Source organism: Gadus chalcogrammus, chromosome 9 (genome assembly GCF_026213295.1).
Source record: "Gadus chalcogrammus isolate NIFS_2021 chromosome 9, NIFS_Gcha_1.0, whole genome shotgun sequence".
In the NCBI taxonomy this organism is placed as follows: domain Eukaryota; kingdom Metazoa; phylum Chordata; class Actinopteri; order Gadiformes; family Gadidae; genus Gadus; species Gadus chalcogrammus.
The window spans coordinates 19,705,868-19,726,828 of NC_079420.1; the positions used below are offsets into that span (position 1 = coordinate 19,705,868).

The following is a 20,961-nucleotide window of genomic DNA, read 5'->3' on the forward strand; positions in this document are numbered from 1 at the left end:
GTCAAGTGAAAGAGTAAGATATCAGTTTGCAAAAGGATTACAAATTAACTTCAGGTTTTATCAGTTGCTCAGACATATTAGTCAATTTAAAAATCCCTGTTATCATTTCATCATAAAAAGCAATAATTGAAGCTGGCTTTCTGGAAGCTTGTTTCCAGAGTTGGCTAACTATGCAGAACTCACCGTGTTTTGGAACACCAGAGCTATGGTTATTTATTGCAGTTATTCCTACCTGTCATCTTTTTCAAGAGCAGAAAAGTCAGAAAATGGTATCCAAACACAATGCATCTTAAATCAGGCAATTTAGCCTTATCGTGAAACCTCATTGAGATTTGTTTGGAATGGCTCTTGGCAACGACGAGAAGTTAATCATTACCTCGTGCTACAAAGGTAATCGAGCCCGAGCCCGAGGACAGCGATTTATTCTCACACTGCTCGGCATCTGTCCGCTGTCCGTGCACGCCTTTCCGGCCCAATGCACGTGATGAAATATGCATATCTGCATATCTGTTGTATGGATTTAGGATTTAGATTTAGCATTTAGATTCAGACTTCTATATAAGAGTTAACTTCAGATTTTACATTTAGATATAACATGTAGATTTAGATTAAGGATTTAGATTTAACATATAATTCTAATTTTATATATTAGAAAAAGTGACTTATTGGAAATATATTAGAAAATTGCAGTGCATTTTGGAGGGCTGTTTATTTTCTAAATCCGGGACAAAAGAATCAAAGCTCCAGATAAAGTGAAGCACGTTACAAATGAGCAGCAAAAGTTTACAAGGGGCACCCTATAGATCTTTAGCTTTACCGATGCCTGCATGCATTACTTATTTTTACAACAAAGAACAAAGCCTATAACTTTGGAGTTATAGGCTAAGTTCTAAGTACCCGGCCCGGGGTCCCAGAGTCTTTAGCAAGGACTAAGGAGCCCGGGGGCTTCTCTGTTGTTCGTGCTTATTGGGTCAATATTTTACGTTGCTTCACCTTTCTAGGAACCCACAGGTTCTCAAGCTTATCTCATCTAGCTTGTATAGTGAAGTTATTAAATCTGCATGTGGAGGCAGGTCTTTGCTCTAGCTTTCCTTCGAGGAGATGTCAGTTGAGTTAGACATCATTCCTCGGATTGCTCCCAGAGAGGACACAACGCAGCAGTATATACTGTAAGTGGAGCCTACTTATATGATATGATATTTTAAAGTATATATATACATTATCCTTCAATCACCATTATAGGCAGAGTTTTGTTCTGAGAACAATGAGTAGAGTGAGTAACCACATAGGCTACATGCTTCCTCAATATGTCTTCAGCTCTGGGCGTTTCAGGAGTTTGGTGCTTATTTTGCTGCCATGCTACGAGTGTGTAGATTCTTCCAGAATATTGTGCACTTTGACCCACAGGAGAGGCTTGAATATGAGGGTCTCTCTATAAGTTTGACTGCATATATTTTTGCTCTATATTGACTGAAAATACTAGGATATTTTCCAGTGATGCATAAAGTAAAGTACTAGAAATTCGTACTTGATTAAAAGTAAAGACATCTTAATTGAAAGTGACTCTAGTTTAAAAGTTTAAGTCATCCATAAGAAAATCACTAAGTATTTATCTGGGTTCAAATTCATTTGTAAAGTAAAAGTAAAAATTCACATTTACAGCTTTTTACATAGCTTATTTTTTTTTGCAAAGAAGCTAATTTTCCCAACAAATAAGGGAGCCATCATAAAACTCAGGGACTGCCCCTCAGTCCATAAATTGAATGGCAGCTGGCCTCCATAAGTGTTGCAATAACGCCATCTACTGTACACTCCCATGTTTCATCGTTTCTATGCAATGCGTGAAAGGGCACAAGACAGAAATATTCAAGAACGTATAGCTGAATGTTCCAATAGTTCAAAGAACTAGCAAAGCTCTCATTCAGCTGTGAGCACACTGCTGCCTCAAACGCTTTTATCCATGCTGAAAAATAGCTGGAGCCGTCACCTGTTCATGGCGCTGGAATCTTATTTTACCGTTGTCTTCAGCTCCCCATCTCTCCATCACCTTCACATCCATCCCCTGGTTTCTTTGCCATGCGAGCATGCAGAGTAATCCAGTGGGGGAGCAGGCCCCTCTGGCCCCCCCTGAACCGTGTCCCTGATTTCAGAGGTGACTATAAAATGAAATGAAAGCGGGATGGATTCGTGAGGTGATTTTCTCTAGGACGGTTCGACTCGGTTCTCTTTAGTGTGGGTGGCCCCTTAAGAGCGCACTCACACTAGGGGCCCTATTTTAACGGTCTGAAACGCAAGTGGGAAGCGCAAAGCGCAAGTAGCTTTGTGGGCGGTTCTACGGCGCTATCGCTATTTTACAGGCGGATAAATGACGCTTGCGCCGCCCGCGGCGCAAGTGTCAAAAGGGTTGGTCTGAAGCAGCCTAATTACCCGTAGGTGTGGTTTGGGCGTAACGTGCAACAAACCAATGAGAGTGCCAGCTCCCATCCCCTTTAAGAGCCATGAGCGCATTTGAATCGGACGAGTTGATATTTTGACAGCGCGTCTGCAGTCTCCGATGAGAGCTGGTAAATGTGGCCCGGGAAAGGGAAGTATGGGGCCCCCTGCTTGAGCTGCTCCCGCCGCGACCCGACCCCGGATAAGCGGACGAAGATGAGATGATGATGAGGGTGTTTAGTTTGCGTGTGTTTAAACAGAGCACACACGCGCGCCCGCATTCATTCATTCTTTTTAACACTCACTCGCGGTAAAACAATGTTTTTCACGATCAAATAGGCCTACTCATCAATCCTAAAAGTTATGGGCATGTAGGCCTACACGATGTCTGTGTCAAGAAAAGATGTGTTTGCTGTACGGTGTTTGCAGATGCATTGATTTAAAAGTACAACTTATTACCGCTGCATCAGCTGTTCTTTCCCAAATAATTTACCAAGAATGTGCGGCTAGGTAGATGAGAGAAGCAAAGTGTATGCGCGAGGTGCACAAGCAATCCGTATGCATCGCATGCCATACATGCGCCCTTAAAATAGCATCTGAACAACGCGCCACTGACTTTAAACCAGGTATTTCCTGGTCAGTAGCGCAATGGTATTCAGAGACGGCAAAATACCGTTTGCGCCAGAACACGCCTCCTCCTTCCGCCGAACAGCCCCTTGGGGCGCATGATCAATCCCTAATTTACCGGCGAGTGGCGCTGGTGGGAAAAGAACGCTCTGCGCCAGTTGTAAACTAGCAACGACCCATGCGCCAGTGTATATAGTCTATAGTATATAGTCACTTGCGCCGGATGCAAAATAGGGCCCTAGGCAAGTTGGGGAACAGTCCCACCTGGGCCCCCTCCAAAACCAACACATCCTGAAATATAATCCTCCCAACATTGTGATGTATATGGGATGGACTCAGGGGTATCGTATTTTTCTCTCAACTATTCAATGTTTCTATATTAGAAAATGTTCAATAAACAGGCCTATTAATAGTAATGCTGATTTCATTGGATTATCTCAATCTGACATTCACATGAGAACAGCCAGAGATTTAAATTTTATGTGAACTGTCATTTTTATATATGTATACTGTACATATATTACATATATGTACAGGTGCATCTCAATGAATTAGAATACTGAGGAAAACTTAATTAATATCAATTCAATTTAAAAAGTGAAACTCGTATTATATAGTTTCATTACACCAAAAGTCTTTATTTGTATTAATCGGGATGATTATGGTTTACAGCTAATGGAAACCCAAAATTCAGTATCATAGAATTAAAATATTTCATAAGACCAGCGAAAAAAAAAGTTTTTTTTAAATGTTGGCCTAATGAAAAGTATGTTCTTGTGATGGGCTCCTTTTACATGTATTACTGCATTAATGCGGAGTGGCATGGCAGCCTTTTGCCCTGCTGAGGTGTTATGGAAGCCCCGGTTTCTTCGATAGTGGCCTTCAGATCGTCCGTATTGTTGGGTCTTGTGTCTCTCATCTTCCTCTTGACAACCCATACATATTATATGGTGGATCAGATCAGGCGCGTTTGCTGGCCAATCAAATGCAAAAGTTTACAAAGCACACCCATAGATCTTTGGCTTTACTGATGCCTGCATGCATACATTACTTATTTTTACAACAAAGCACTCAAGAACAGGTAGAACTCGTCTACCTGTGTTATAGCATAGATAGTTGCACATGCAAATTTACTGCAATAATAGGCTAGAACAGGTAGAACTCGTCTACCTGTTCTAGCCTATTATTGCAGTAAATTTGCATGTGCAACTATCTATACTTTAGCTTTCCTTGGGCGAGTTGCCAGTTGAGTTGATAACATTCCTTGGATTGCCTCAGAGAGGACACAGCACAGCAGTATATACTGTAAGTGGAGCCTACTTATTCAATATGATATTTTAGGTATACTTATATATACATTATCCTTCAATCTCCATTATAGGCAGAGTTTTGAGAACAATGGGTAGAGTGAGTATCCACATACATGCTTAGTCAATATGTGTTCAGTTCTGGGTGTATCAGGAGTTTTGTGCATATTTTGATGCCATGCTACGAGTGTGTAGATTCTTCCAGAATATTCTGCACTTTGACCCACAGGAGAGGCTTGAATATGAGGGTCTGCCCGTCTCTGTAAGTTTGACTGCATATATTTTTGCTCTATATTGACTGAGTGGTGCATAAAGCAAAGTACTAGAAAGTAAAAGTGAAGACATCAAGTATTTATCTGGGTTCAAATTAAATTGTAAAGTAAAAGTAAAAAGTCACATTTATAGCTTTATATGTACATCTTATTTTGTATGCACACAAGCTAATTTTTCCAACAAATAAGGAAGCCTTCCTAAAACTCAGGGACTGCCCCTCAGTGCATAAATTGAATGGCGGCTGGCCTCCATACGTTTTGCATTAACACCATCTGCTGTACACTCCCATGTCCCATCGTTTCTATGCAATGTGTGAAAGTGCAGAAGACAGAAATGTTCAAGAACGTAGCTGCATGTTCCAATAGTTCAAAGAACTAGCAAAGCTCTCAATCAGCTGTGAGCACACTCAGCTGCTTACTCAACGCTTTTATCCATGCTGAAAGCGAGTCATCCACCAACTCATCATGAAATATAATCCTCCCAACATTGTGATAAATATGGGATGGACTGAGGGGGGCGTTATTCTTAATTGTATTTTTCTCTAAACTATTCAATGTTTCTAGGTTGGATGAAAATGCAAAAAAAAGGCCTATTAATAGTGTAATTCCGATTTCATTGGATTATTTCAATCTGACATTCAGCCAGGGATTTAATCTTTATGTGAACTGTAATTTGTATACATACTCTCTCTCTCTCTCTCTCTCTCTCTCTCTCTCTCTCTCTCTCTCTCTCTCTCTCTATATATATATATATATATATATATATATATATATATACTGTATATATATATAATCCTGGTAAAACCAGGTATTGGTACTTTTGGCAGTCTGGGCAGGTGCCAAGTCCTGCTGGAAAATGAAATCAGCATCTCCATAAACATTGTCAGTAGAAGCATGAAATGCTCTCAAACGTCCTGGTAGACGGCTGTGTGAATTGTGGGCTTGATAAAACACAGTGGACCAACAACAGAAGATGACATGGCTCCCCAAATCATCACTGACTGGAGTCTTTAATTTTGTGCCTCTCAATTCTTCCTCCAGAGTCGTATACTTGATTTCCAAATTAAATGAGCGACAGAGAAATTAGCGACAGACTAGTCCCTTAGCCCAGGTAAAACGCTTCTGATGTTGTCTCTGGTTGGGGTGTGTCTTGACACAAGGAACGTGACAGTTGCAATACCCAATGTCCTGGATACATCTGTGCCTGTTTGCTCTTTTTGCACTGACTCCTTCCTCGGTCCACTCCTTGTGAAGCTCCCACACATTTTGGAATGGTCTTTACTTGACAATCCTCCCTGGGCAGCGGTTATGCCTGTTGCTTGTGAACCTTTTTTACAACACATTCTCCTTCCACCCTCAACTTTCTATGGATATGCAGCTCTCTGTTAACAGCCAGATTCTTCTGATCATTTTGTTGAGGGTGTCACTGACTACTGTCAAGTCAGCAGTCTTTTCCATGAGTGTGAAGCCTACTAAACCAGACTGAGACAGTTAAAAGGCTCACCTTTGAGGGAATGTAAAGGTAATTATCTGATGTGAGTGTGACACCATGAGTCTACAATATTGAACTTTTTAACAATATTTAAATTTTCTGAGATACTGAATTTTGGGTTTTCATTAGCTGTAAGCCATAATCATCAAGATTAATACAAATAAAGGCTTGACATTTTTTGTTTTGGATGCAATGAATCTATGTAATATATGAGCATCACTTTTTAAATTGAATTATTGGAATTAATTAATTTTTCCTCAATATTAAAATAATTGAGATACACCTGTATATACAGGTATATAGCCAAATGTGTACATGTGTTTCTGTATCTCTCATCCACTTACTTTCAATCATACCTTCATTAAAGGTGAAGTTTGTATAATTTAGTGGCAGCTAGCAGAACGGATTTGGCGGATGGGGGGGGGAGAAGCCAGCTTGGTGATTGGCTCCCGCAAAAACGTATTGGAAGCAGAGAGAAATTTATCGCTTTTCTACAGACCCTTCTGCAGAGCGAAGTCAAATCGCCGGCAGAATGGGCAGGGCTACGCTGTCTGTTCAACAGGGGGATTGGGACCGCTTCCATGTGGGCTGCCATGGTGCACCGCCATGCTTCTACAATGGCCCAGAACGGACAAAAATGTGCCGTTAACCCCATGGCTACTTTGTTGATAAGGTTTATTGGACTACGTTACCCATGAGGCTTAGCGTCAGTTAGAGGGAAATAGCCTACATGAAAGCTATGAGCGTGTACAGGTTGGACTGCTAATGAAATAAAACATGGCTAGGAACTAAACCTGCTGCTGCGCCCGGTTTGTCATATATAAGGAACAAACATAACATGGTGTCAGACGAGGATTTTTATTTTTGCGGAAGTGGAAAGCGGAGTTCTGCATGCTGCAAGGATTAGCAGAAGAGGCTAACGCTAGCAACAGGTGTCGGCTCGTCAAGGTAACGGGAGAGAGGAAACATGGATAAGCTAAGTCCACCAACACCTATGCCGCTAACAGGAAATCCGGCTGATAACTGGAAAAGGTTTAAGCAAAGATTCAACACCTATATGGCTGCAAGTGGATGTGGAGCAAAGGAAGACGATAAAGTAAAAGCGTCTATCTTGCTGCACGTAATAGGTGAGGATGCATTGGATATATACAACAGTTTCCAACTTGACGATAATGCGAGCCTGGATGAGCTAATGGACCATTTTGAAGAGTACTTTGTGCCAAAACAGAACATTACGTTTGAGAGATATAAGTTTTTCTCATGTGATCAAAAACAAGGAGTAGGTTTTGATCAGTATCTAGCTGAGTTGCACACTGAGTAAGTCGTGTGAATTTGGATATTTGAAAGACTCGCTAGTTAGAGACAAAATTGTCTGTGGAATACCCGATAATGGACTCAGAGAAAGACTGTTGCGGGAGCAAAACTTGACATTGGACAAAACTATTAACACGTGCAGAGCAGCAGAAACCACACGTGCTCAAGCCAAGGAGCTGCGCAAGGAAGAGACAGCAGTACATGCGATAAAAACGGGAGAACAGTACTCCAAGCATCCAAATAAATACAAGTCGCAAAGAGAGGCTAAAACAGACTTTAAATGTGGAAAAATGTGGAGGAAGCCACAAACCAATGTCGTGTCCAGCACATGGCAAGGAGTGTCATAACTGCGGGAAAAATAACCACTTCTCAAAATACTGCAAAGCGGACGCCTTTAAGAAAAAGAAGGTACATGCAGTAGAACAGGAACCTAAGGAGTTCTTTGTGGATGCGGTGCATATAAAGGAAGTTAAAGATGAGGAAGAATGGATAGTGCCATTGACTGTTAACAGGACTATCATTCCATTCAAACTGGACACGGGAGCCTCAGTCAACCTCATATCAGTGAATGAGTATGAGAATCTCACTGTGAAAAGCAAAATATTCCCTGTGAAAACAAAAGTGAGTGGATACACTGGTGTATCCGGTCAGAGGAGGCTAGATTGCAACATTCGAACACAGCGGTAAGCAAATAAAAGCAATGCTGTTGATTGTTGATATGAGTGTCAAGCCAATATTGGGATTACAAGCATGCCAAAGACTAAACCTTGTAAAGAGAGTCTTTGTAGTCTCATCGAAACCTGCTAATGATCATGACTCACTCATGGAGGAATACAGTGACTGTTTTGAGGGGCTAGGATGTTTACCAGGGGAATACAAAATTCAAGTTGATGAAAATGTGCCTCCAGTAGTTCGTCCATCCAGAAAAATATCATTCAAGCTGAGAGGAAAAATCACAGAAGAGTTAACTAGAATGGAGAAACTAGGAGTGATCAAGAAAATTGGGTCATGGGTCAGCTCACTGGTCGCTGTGGAAAAGCCCAACGGAAAGCTGAGAACATGTTTGGATCCAAGGGATCTTAACAAAGCAATCAAACGAGAGCACTTTAAGTTGCCAACAAGAGAAGAGATCATGGCACAGTTTGCTGGAGCTAAGTGGTTCAGTCAATTGGACGCGTCGTCGGGGTTCTGGCAAATGAAGCTAGACGAGGAAAGCTCCAAGCTTTGTACTTTCAACACGCCAGAGGGAAGGTACAGATTCTTACGTCTGCCATACGGGATCCTGTCAGCGCCAGAAGTCTACCACAAGAAAATACACATGATCTTTGAACACATACCAGGAGTCGATACCATGATGGATGACATCATCGTGTGGGCTTCCAGCCGAGAAGAACATGATGTGCGACTGAGTCAGGTGCTCGACCTGACACGGCAAGTAAACTTAAAACTCAACAAAGAAAAACTTGCAAAGTTCATACCTCAGCTGTCAAAAAAGTCAGCGCCACTCCTGGAGGAAAAAATGAATGGACATGGTCACATGAACAGGAAGACTGCTTTAAAATATTGAAGAGAATACTCACCAACGAGCCTGTGCTCTAGTTCTATGACCCGGAGAAGAGCACATGGATTACAGCTGACGCATCACAGTACGGACTAGGGGCAGTATTGCTACAGTTGCATAACAAAGACTGGCAACCTGTCGCCTATGCGTCCAGAGCGTTGACATCAGCTGAAACTAGATATGCACAGATCGAGAAGGAGCTAATAGCCAGAACCTACGGATGTGAGAGATTCCATCAGTATGTATATGGTCAAGCTTTTGAAGTGGAAACGGACCATAAGCCACTGGTTTCAATTATGTAAACGACTGTCCTATTAGGATACAGCGCATGATGATACGTCTGCAAAAATACGATGTGACTATGAACTACACACCAGGCAAGTGCATCGCATTCGCTTCAGACATGCTTTCTCGTGCAGTTGACAAAAATGAAAGGTTAGATGAAATGGGAAATGCCCAAATAAAGGCTTATGTGGACATGATAGTGTCATCCCTGCCTGTTTCTGAAGAGAGAAGAGAGCAGATCAGAAAAGAGACAGAGAAAGAGCACACCATGAGAACACTAAAAGAGACAGTCCTGAGAGGATGGCCTGAACAAAGACAAACATGTCAAGCTGCAATACAGGACTACTGGATGTGTAGAACAGAACTCACTGTTGTGGATGGCATCATATACAAAGGAAAGAAAATTGTCATTCCACCTGCAATGCGAAAGGAAATGTTACAAGATACATATACATGAAAGACATTTGGGAGAAGAAAAATGCCAGCGGAGGGCACGAGAAGTTATGTATTGGCCAAGAATGAACACAGACATCAGCCATACTACGGCTTCTTGTGAAGTATGCCTCAAATACAGACCCAAACAGCAGGCAGAGCCGCTGATGACACACCAAGTGCCGAAATACCCATACTACTAAGGTTGGAGTTGACTTGTTCGATTGCAATGGAAAAAATCATATTGTGGTTACGGATTACTTCTCTAACTATCCAGAAGTTGCAACATTTCAGTCCACAACCAGCAGAGCCATCATTGCTTTTCTGAAGACTGTTTTCGCCAGACACGGAGTCCCAAATGAACTGTTTTCAGATAATGGACCACAGTTTTCAAGCTGCGAATTTGAATCATTCGCTAAAGAGTGGGGTTTTAATCACCACACGTCAAGCCAAAACTACCCAAGGTCAAATGGACTTGCAGAGAGCTCAGTTAAGATCATCAAAGGAATAATGAAGAAAGCACGGAAATTAGGACTTTCACAAAAGTTTGTTGATCTACAGGAGCGCGCCACTGCAAAATGGCCTGTCACCAGCCCAGATGTTGATGGGACGTCGCATTCGCACTAATCTGCCCATGCACTAGAACCTGCTAAAACCAAAGGGAGCAGTTAAAGTAAGGCAAGCCAAAGAGGGAGGAGAAAGTGAAGCAGAAGAAAAGGCATGACAAAAGTGCAAAACAGCTGCCTTACCTGAAGCCGGGGGACAGAGTCCGCCTTCTGGACTACTCGACAGGAACGTGGACACAGCAGGGACTTGTACAACAGGAGGTTGCACCTCATTCTTACCTCATCCAGACAGATCGTGGATCAGCCCTGAGGAGAAATCGTGTGGACATCCGTCTACAAACTAACTGCTCCGAGACTGTCACACAGCCACCAGAAGTGACAAACACCACTACGGGCAACAGAGACTGTCCGAGTTCCCTGAATACTACTGACTCTGGTCAAACCGTACCCAGTTCACCAGCGGTGAAACACAGACCCAGCAGGATGGTTAAACCACCTGAGAGACTGATAGAATCCTGCTGATGGAGTTATGCACTATGGGGGGGAATATAAAAAAAAAGAAAAAAAAAAGGGTTGGAAATAAATAAGTGAATGTTTGTAACTGTGGTTATGGCAGTATAATTTATGTTTGGTTTTGAATATCTTATACTGAGAAAGCAAAGTTTGATGCTTACGGTTAAGCTAAAGTATTACTTAAACAAATGTTGTTTATTTGTTGTTATGTGGTAATGCAGTTACTTATTTTGAATGCATTTGTTTAGAAAGAAAATGCTTTGCTTCTAAAGGAAGGGAGATGTGTTGATAAGGTTTATTGGACTACGTTACCCATGAGGCTTAGCGCCAGTTAGAGGGAAATAGCCTACACGAGAGCTATGAGCGTGTACAGGTTGGACTGCTAATGCAATAAAACAGGTATAAACATATATAAGGAATAAACATAACAGCTACGACCAAGGGGATGACGGCGTGTCCCCTCATTTCATCATATACTAGCTAACTTGCTATCGTCAACTTATTCTGGTCAGCAGAGCTCATTTAACTGTTAACTTGAAGCCTTGATAACAGCCAAGTACGTTTCACTGCAATTTAGCAAGCGGCAAATCCTGGTATAGTAGCTGGCTACTCTCGTTGGAGAGTAACTTCAATACTCTCGTGCAACGATTACTGAATATATTATTTTGGGTTTGTGTCTCGTGGTCTTCCGGCCTGTGTGTGTGTGTGTGTGTGTGTGTGTGTGTGTGTGTGTGTGTGTGTGTGTGTGTGTGTGTGTGTGTGTGTGTGTGTGTGTGTGTGTGTGTGTGTGTGTGTGTGTGTGTGTGTGTGTGTGTGTGTGTGTGTGTGTGTGTGTGTGTGTGCATGCATTTCCATGTATGTTCGTGCGCATGTGCGTGTGTGTGTTGTGTGTGTATGCGGTGTGTATCTGCGTATTTGCTATGTATGTATGTATCCGTTCGCGAGTGCTGTGTGTGTGAGCTGCAGGCTGCTCGGCACATGCGCACATGAGTAACTTGAGTAACTGGTGCGACAGGCCTGCTATTGTAAGATGTCTTCTCCACAGTCCCTCTGCCCCTCCTGCATCTCCAGTCACATCCGCCAACCCTCAGTCTGGGACTACTCAGCTCCTCTGCTGTTTCACGGTCATCACTCAGCATGAGATTGAATACATCCTAAGGAAGATGAAGCCCTCCACCTGTGACCTGGACCCATTTCCCTGCACCCTGATAAAAAAGTTACTCCTCTGCAATAAGTCCCATGATCACCAAAATCATCAATCAGTCCCTCCGGTCTGGCCATGTCCCTACGTCTCTGAAAACCGCTTTCATCAAGCCACTACTCAAAAAGCCCAGCCTTGACCCCGAAGCACCTGCCAACTACCGCCCCATTTCCAACCTCCCTTTCCTATCAAAGGTGTTGGAAAAGGTAGTTTCTGCCCAACTCCACAACCACCTCATAACAAACAGTCTTTATTTGTAGTTCCAGTCTGGTTTCCGCTCTGGCCACAGTACGGAAACTGCCCTGGTCAGGGTCACCAGTGCTGATGACTGCTGACTCTCCATCGCTTCTCATCGTTCTTGACCTCACCGCAGCATTTGATACTGTGGACCACCACATCCTTCTACACCTCCTTCACTACTCCATCGGACTCTCTGACACTACCCTGGCTTGGTTCACATGATATCCCTCAGACAGAACAGAGTATGTATCCCTGGGTGGTGCTAAATCAGACAAGTGACACACTCTGTCACTTGTGGTGTCCCTCAATGATCAGTCCTTGGCCCCACCCTCTTCACGCTATACATGCTCTACTTTGGTCGCGTCATCAGCCGGCATGGAATATCTTTCCACTGCTACTCTGATGACACCCAACTTTACATAAAAACAAACCTAACCCCCTCTGCAGCCCTATCCACAATTTACACCTGCCTGGAGGAGATAAAGGCATGGATGGCAGCTAACTTCCTGCAACTCTGTAGCTAAAAAAATGAAGCCATTCTTGTTGGCCCTCCACACCAGACCTGGTCATTCACTATCACCAGCATCACCTTCTCTGGCCACGACATCCACCTCTCATCCTCAGTCACTAAACTCTGTGTCAAAATGGACCCTCACCTGACCTTTGAGGCCCACATTCAACATCTTTGCAAAACCTCCTTCTTCCATCTCAGGAACATTGCAAAACTCTGCCCCATACTCACTCTCCCCAATGCCGAAAAACTTGTCCAAGCTTTTGTCTCCTTCAGGCTGGACTACTGCAAAGCACTCCTCATCAGGATCCCCATTCCCCAGCAAGAACATCCAGCGGCTGCAGTGCATCCAGAATTGTGCCGCTAGGATTCAAGGTTTCCCTTCTGTCCCACCAGTGCCTTCATGGCACTGCCCCCCTATACCTCAAATAACTCATCACCCCCCATCCCTCCTCACGCCATCTCCGCTCTAGACAGGCCAACCTCCTCCAGCTTCCGAGGACAAGGCTTCAAGTCTGTGGAATGCTTTTCCTGACCACCACAGACTGTGGATTCTTATAAAAAAGGCCTGAAAACCCATCTTTTTAGAAAAGCTAGTTTTAAAGGCTTTGATGTTGTTTTTATCCTTTCACATGTGCATTGTAATACTTTGAGGTCATTGAGTTTATGTAAAGTGCGTTATAAATAAAATGCATTATTATTATTATAAATAGGAAGCTTGCAAATGAGCATTTCACTCAACAGAAATAGTAAATACACACTCAGAATGAGGAATGTCCTCCCACACATGATGAATAAATGAATTGTTTCAAATAAACATGCTTAGCTAAACCAATGAGCTTGGTGTTTTGCTTTCACAAATAGGTTATCGTCTGCGTAAAAACCAAATCTGTCCTTGTACATCTCTCCCCAACGTCAATTACCCCCCAGACAGTCAGACTCATGTTGATTACAAAAATAACTTATTATCACAACTAAAATGTGTTAACTGCGGGTGGCCTTCAAAAGGTAACTTAGTATAATTGTATATTTAATAGCAAGTGGAACCTAGTTTACGACAAAAAAAAAACAATGTACGGCAGCTCAGCTGGAACACTTATCGTTGCTACTGCAACGCTGTGGTTTGGAGCAGAGCTATTACTTGGAGTAAAAGCTGGTTAACTAATTTAGGTATAAAATAGTAAATGAGTGAAGTGCACTATTAAGGTGATACCTCCTCATCTAGGTTTGTGCATATCGTTATATTCGATAACCTGGCTCCGCTCGCCTACGTACTTCAATTTTAATTTCCCTTCAGTACTAGGTCTGTATTGGTATATTCGCTGGTTTTCTGCACACCCTTTGGCCTTTCAATCAGAAAACACAGGGAGTGGCTGAGAACAATGACGTTGATGTCGTGCGCTAGTTTGAGTTGTAGTCGCTAGCGATTGGTTATGGCAGATCCAGAGTGGTACTGGACCGATCAAATAGTTTTAAACTCCAACAGACACACGTCTTCAGGTGAGTTAATGTTTGTCAATGGAGAGTGGCCAGACTCTCAGTGCAAATTAAATGAAGTACGAGAGACTGATAGGACCAGGCAATACAATAACTGGGGGGCCGGGGGATCAGAACAAATATCGATATGACACAAACATCGTTCCGAATGTTTGTGTCATAAAATATGTAATTTTGGTTGTTATTATTTCTTCTTGATGTTTGACCATTCATATTCTTACTTATGATTTTTTTCTTTGTAAAGCTCTTTGAATTGCCTCGTGTTTGAAGGGTGCTCGGTAATTCAACTTGCCGTGTCTAATATTTTTCATTAATTTTCATTAGTATTTTATTTTTCTGAAACATGCTTTTTGCATTCATGTCATGTTGAAGATAAATGTATTCTATGGGCTCTGAAGCCCCCCAACAAGGTGGGGGGTCTCTCCTGTTTCATTCAAGCGAGAGAGACCCAGTTGCACGTGTTTTTCAATTTGTGAGCTCAGCCAGAGGACCTGACTCCTTAAACCCCACTGCCTTTCCACCTGGCTGGAGGAGGCAGAATCGACCATGCAGTGAACTCTAAACACAATGATCTACCACACGTCGTTCACAAATATTTAACAGCCCCATGAAAAAAAACGGATTGGTCCTGAAACAAAACGTGAAAAACGTTTTGCTTTGGTACCTTCATTGTCTTTCTCTGCAACCTATTCATGTTCTCCACAGTGGGTGAAAATGGTCGTCAATGTTGGCGGCGTTGTGGCCGTGGTGGTCTTCTATTGTGTCATTCTGTTGACTGGGATCTGGGCTTCTAAGAAGGCCAGGAGAGAGGAAAAGAAATGCCAGACCAGCAAGAGCGAGGTCACCATAATTGGGGGCCGGAACATAAGTCTTTGGCTGGGAAGTTTCACTATGACAGGTGAGTTTGTTTGTTTGTTAAGTGCTACTGCATTAGCCTGTCTTTGGCATCATCGTAAAATATTGTGTATGTGTTCTACATGCCTTGCTTGAAATCTTGGGCTTTGTCTGAAACTTAAAATGCGTTTTATGTGTTCATCTGTAGCAACATGGGTTGGAGGAGGTTATATTATGGGCACTGCTGAATCCATTTATTCCCCCGAGCTTGGTTTTGTCTGGGCCGTTGCACCTTTTGCTTACATCGTCTGCTTTCTTCTAGGTAAGATTTGGGTTGAACATAGCCACAGCTGTCTGAAGTCTATTTGCCAACATTAAAGAGTTTGTTGCAATTATCATAATAAAATATCTCTCTTTGTGTTTTGGTCCTTAGCCGGATTGTTTTTTGCTAAACCCATGAGATCAAAGCGCTACGTCACCATGATGGACCCATTCCAACGTTCCTACGGAAACGCCTTCACCGCAGCATTGCTGATACCTGCACTGCTCAGTGATATTTTTGTTATTGCCTGCATTCTTGCTAGCCTGGGTGGGTACCCCCCTAAGTTCCCCTAAACACTCTTAATATTTTGCTTGTGATCTCTGATTTGGTGTTCTTTGTGTGTTTCAGGGGGAACTATAAGTATAATCCTAGGAATTTCCTCCACCATTTCTATCTGCGTCTCATCCGCGGTGTCTGTCATCTACACATTGATGGGCGGCCTCTACTCAGTGGCCTACACTGATGTGGTCCAGCTCTGCCTCATATTCATTGGCATGGTAAAAAATACATATATTGGGATAAGAAATTATAGGATCTAGTTGTCTGACTCCCAGAGTAAAGGTTTTGGGTTCTATCCTTTCACTATCCCGGGCCTATCCCCGACCTGCTCTTCTTTGACATATTTCTGTATTCGCTGTAGTACGCTTGGATATGGAAGTAAATCTGTGCCATCGGATTTTGAAAAAAAGAAAAAGCCATTGAATTCTAAGCACTAAATATATGTATGCATTGAAATAACGTACCTGGATCTTTTTTTGCCTCTGAGTTTCACTCTTTAAATTGTCAATAAATCATTTTCAGTTTTATTTTTCAATGTTAAAAAATTCAACTTAAATATTTCCAAAGTCGCCAAATTCCACATGCCAAAGTCAGCTGCAAAATTCAAAGTATGAAATTCAGCGTTAACATCGGGGGACCCAAGGAAGAGCAATCGATCCTAGATGCTAGATTGCGGTCAAGCAAGGAGAGCGAGCGGGTGTTACACAGAAATCTGCTACCGAATAGTGTGACCCCAGGGGGCGATGTTGCATATTTTCTGCAACATGTACGAGTTTGAAGCGTAGCAGTCATGAAGTCGTTCATGTGCTGAAACATGCACAAGCTTAAAACGTAACGTTTGTATCGTCATCGATCACTCGAATTGCGGGGATATTCATTTGGTGACGCCGCGCGCATGTTAAGTGGCTGGAGCAAAACGGTTGATATGCCTCTGTGGTGGCATAACAAGAGCGCAATGAGCGCACAGAGCCAACACTATTCTGTACCAAGTGACATGATACAGATATATAAGGATGACAAATTAAACGAAGGTCGCTATCGGGCGGTTCTAACGTAAGCAAAGGGACCTCGGATCGCCTGAAATTGGTGCCCCAATAAATCTTGCTCCATTACCTACTACAATTCCCCTTACGCTGCATGTTAATCCAGCCAAGTCACTGCAATCACACACACACACACTTCACGTACAGGCATTAGTTCATCGTTTACTTCATGACGTTGATTTACCTTTGAGCATTCCCTACAATAGGCTACTGTGTAAAATGCTGTTTAGAATGAACGTTTGTATCAAGAAAGAACCAGCGAGTGATGCTCTTATTCCAGCTCTCCTTGCTTGACCGCGATCTAGCATCTAGGACAGTGGTCTCAAACTCAACTTACCTGGGGGTCGCTGGAGGTAGAGTCTGGGTCAGGCTGGGCCGCATCAAGTATTCCACAAAATAGGAGCGCCACTGACCCAATCTAAGTTAATGATCGGGCTATAATTAGATCACGTTGGCTATGTAATCGCTGACAACAGGGGACATTTCATAGCGGTTGGTGGAAACCGGGACATTTTAGGGTCCTTTGTTTTTTTGTCGGGACTCAGGACACGCAACTCAAAATTGGGACGTTCCCGGCATAACCGGGACAACTGGTCAGCCTATCACAAGTCATAAAAAAGCGTGGCAAGCCACTCAACAACGCGCGGGCCGCACTTACACTAAACTTTGTCATGTAGGGGGCCACAAAATATCATCCCGCGGGCCTCAATTGGCCCCCGGCCCGTGAGTTTGAGACCCCTGATCTAGGATAAATTGCTCTTCCTTGGGTCCCCGGATGTAAACATTGAATTTCATACATTGAATTCTGCACTTTACTTTGGCATTTTGAATTTTGGAATGTTGAAAATATTTAAGTTGAATTATTTAACGTTGAATATTTGTTTTTGATTTTTTGAACCGTGGATTGAAAATGATTTGTTGAAAATTGACAATATAAAGAGTTGAATTCAGAGGCATAAAATCCAGATACGTTATTTCAATGCATAAATATTCAGTGCTTAGTATTCAATGGGTTTTTATTTTCTAAATCCGATGGCGCAGATTTACTTCCATACTTGGATTAAAATGGCCACCAAAAAAACAAAACTTATTAGTGGAATCAATCATGTGCAAAAAGATATACATATACCAATAATAATATAGATAAACTATAACCAATGTTAATAATAACCTCAAACTAAAAGTAGTGCATTCAAATTTCTGTCTTTCAGTGGGTCAGCATACCATTCGTGCTTCTGAACCCTGCATCCGTGGACATCTCTCAGACCGCCTTCCTCAACCAGAGCAACCACACCTCATGGATAGGGGACCTGAAGCTGGAAGATGCTGGCATATGGGCTGATATGACGCTGATATTGGTGTGTGTGTGTGTGTGTGTGTGTGTGTGTGTGTGTGTGTGTGTGTGTGTGTGTGTGTGTGTGTGTGTGTGTGTGTGTGTGTGTGTGTGTGTGTGTGTGTGTGTGTGTGTGTGTGTGTGTGTGTGTGTGTGTGTGTACACTGATATTGCATTATTTTTAATGGGTGAATAATACCAGCCTTTGAACCATAAATAAAGATGAGCTATACCAAGCAATGTGCCTGCTGGAAGACTACTATGGAGCTCAGCACTCTATATAGTGTGTCAAGTATTAGGCAACACCCTGACGTCTGTGGTCATCTATTGTATGTCGCTACGTTGTAGGCATTGGGCAGCCTGGCCTACCAGGTCCTGTACCAGCGCCTGCTTTCTGCAGCCTCCTCCACTCAGGCCCAGCTCACCTGCTTTGTAGCTGCTTTCACATGCTTTGTGCTGGGGATCCCTTCAATTCTCATTGGAGCGGTGGCTGCCTCTACAGGTAGGTACATGTCAATGCAAGTGCTCAACTTTTAAAACACTCACAAATCATTGCCCAATTGGTGTACCACAATCTTTACAGCATTTCTCCTCACTACTGTAATCTGCCTTCATAAATGAAACACACTCTCCGTCTGTCCGTTGTGCATCAGACTGGAACCAGACAGAGTACGGTTTGCCCTCTCCTTATGAACGTGGCGATGCACCAAATATCTTGCCACTTGCCCTGCTGTACCTCACCCCGACCTGGGTGTCCGTGTTGGGCATTGGCGCTTTGGCTGCGGCGGTTATGTCTTCCATGGACTCTGTGCTGCTCTCCTCTGCATCAATGTTCACCCAGAACATCTACAAAAGCACTTTAAGGAAAGGGGTATGTGTGTGTGTGTGTGTGTGTGTGTGTGTGTACATAGCTGCAGATGTAATGTTGAGGTTTTCCCTTTTGTCCTGATTACCAGCGTTCTTTTTTTCCCTTTGCAGGCGTCAGAAAGGGAGCTTCTGTGGGTGATTCGCACTTGTGTGGTGTTGGTGGCAGCGCCTGGCACAGGCCTAGCCTTTGTTCAAGACAGTGTGGTTTACCTCTTTGTGCTAAGCGCTGATCTGCTATACTGTGTTGTTCTTCCTCAGCTAATCTGTGTGCTTTTCTGCCGTCATGCTAATATCTACGGTGCCATTACCGGCTACGTAGTGACTCTGATGCTACGCCTGATGGGTGGGGAGCCGGTACTAGGGCTGCCTTGTGTCATCTACTACCCTGGCTGGAGGGAGGTGGATGGGGTTATCAAGCAGTACTTCCCTTTCAAGACTCTCGCTTTTCTGACCTCTTTAGTGTGCATCCCTGTGGTGTCCTGGCTGGCCCGTCTGGTCTTCACTCAGCATCTCCTGCCTCTCTCGTGGGACGTCCTGAGGGTGTTTAGAGAGAAGGAGCAAGCAGAGGGGGCAGCCCATAATGACCGAGCAAAGAGACCAAACTCTGCTCTGCTTGAAACACCGTTATAGACGTCTATTACTTTCCTATCAGAAGAGCAAAGCTGCTCTCACAAGGTTATGGAATTGGAGATTGATTTGGTTTGTATTTTTCTGAACTAAGTTTCTGTTCAGAAAAAAAGGCCTATAAGTGCCTTCTATATTATATTAACTTCCTATCTGTCATAAGCCTAATGCAGCAAAGTCATAACGAGAAATGGGCAAAAGTATAATAAACAGTTGACAACTGTAACACTGTTTTTTGATACTCCTAAATGGTGAGCGGAATGGGAAGGGGGGGGGGTAAAGGGGGACAAAGCCTTGTTTTCTGAACCATCCATTGTCGTTCTGCCTAATCTAACGTTTCTATGGAATTTTCACCTGATTAAATCATTGTAATTAGAATCGAGAACTGTATGAATAAATTGTCATTCAAACACTACCTGTTCTTTTTGTGTAAAAATGTAAAAATAATAATTAAAAAAAAGTACAAAATAGTATACTTTATTTTGGAAAAAAATAATATGTAATGGTGCGGTATTTGGTAAAGAATAAGATGTTTGCATTCAAATAAATTCTATCTATTCTGTACCTGAAAGCTTAGTACCCAAAAGGCCAAGAGTGGTATTAAGGTACGGTTCCAATAGCCACGCTCCCTGACAGTACAGCTGCTCCTGGTCTGGTGCCGGCCGCCAAAGGGCCAAGTATCAAGTATGTTGTGTCAAGTGAAAGCTGAGGTATTCAGAGGGCTTTGATGAGCCTATATCAACCAGGAGGAACGCAATGTAAAACAGGGAATCTTATACGTTACTGTGGGTAGGGGAGCGGGAAATGGCTGACTGACCCAGCAGATGTTTCACAGTAAAGGATGGTGGCAATTGACTATGACCTGTGGAAATTGTGTGTTGCAAATACACTTTTTCATGCGGCAATATCAATGTGTATATACATTTGAGTATGAATGTGTGTATCAATTATTTTTTGTATGTTATATGTAAAGTATATATATATATATATACATATTTATAAATATATATATATATATTCTCTTTTTTTTTCTAAAAAAAACTATTTTGTTCTTTGCTTCTTTGATCAAAGTGCTAAATAACTGGACTGAATGCTTATCTAAACAAGTCATCCATGGACCATGACAATATATCATGGCTATGTCGTTTATTTCAAATAGGCCTATATTGTATTTTCCCTTATCGTCAGTATAAAAATAGGCCAATTGGCGATTTCAACCGAAAAGACTATACATGTTTTCATAAACAGTCTTGAGCCTCTTGCTTAAAGCTGCCAACCGAGATTAAGTTCGGCTGCGGATATTGGGGGTTCGAACCAAGATCCTCACTGCCCTTTGGCTGCAGAACTTCTCTCTCGCACACGCACACGCATACGCACGCACACACACACACACACACACACACACACA

General features: G+C 42.7%; 2 protein-coding genes across 6 annotated transcripts in view; both read left to right on the forward strand.

Moving 5' to 3' along the window:
- Positions 1 to 20,961, forward strand: part of igf1ra (insulin-like growth factor 1a receptor) — a 178,868-nt gene that overhangs the window by 82,833 nt on the left and 75,074 nt on the right. The window lies entirely within an intron of this gene.
- Positions 1,098 to 19,955, forward strand: LOC130389328 (high-affinity choline transporter 1-like). 5 transcript variants are annotated; one of them, XM_056599061.1, is made up of 10 exons: positions 13,871 to 14,254; positions 14,957 to 15,149; positions 15,294 to 15,407; positions 15,519 to 15,674; positions 15,756 to 15,904; positions 17,941 to 18,087; positions 18,411 to 18,564; positions 18,716 to 18,933; positions 19,041 to 19,060; positions 19,390 to 19,955. In XM_056599061.1, the coding sequence occupies exons 2-10, from the start codon at positions 14,966 to 14,968 to the stop codon at positions 19,475 to 19,477; spliced, it is 1,230 nt and encodes a 409-aa protein (XP_056455036.1). In that variant the 5' UTR covers positions 13,871 to 14,254; positions 14,957 to 14,965; the 3' UTR covers positions 19,478 to 19,955. The 5 variants fall into 5 exon arrangements, with proteins under 5 accessions (XP_056455034.1, XP_056455035.1, XP_056455032.1 ...); XM_056599059.1 differs by lacking the exon at positions 13,871 to 14,254 and adding an exon at positions 1,098 to 1,169 and having other exon boundaries at positions 19,041 to 19,955; XM_056599060.1 differs by lacking the exon at positions 13,871 to 14,254 and adding an exon at positions 13,697 to 13,762 and having other exon boundaries at positions 19,041 to 19,955.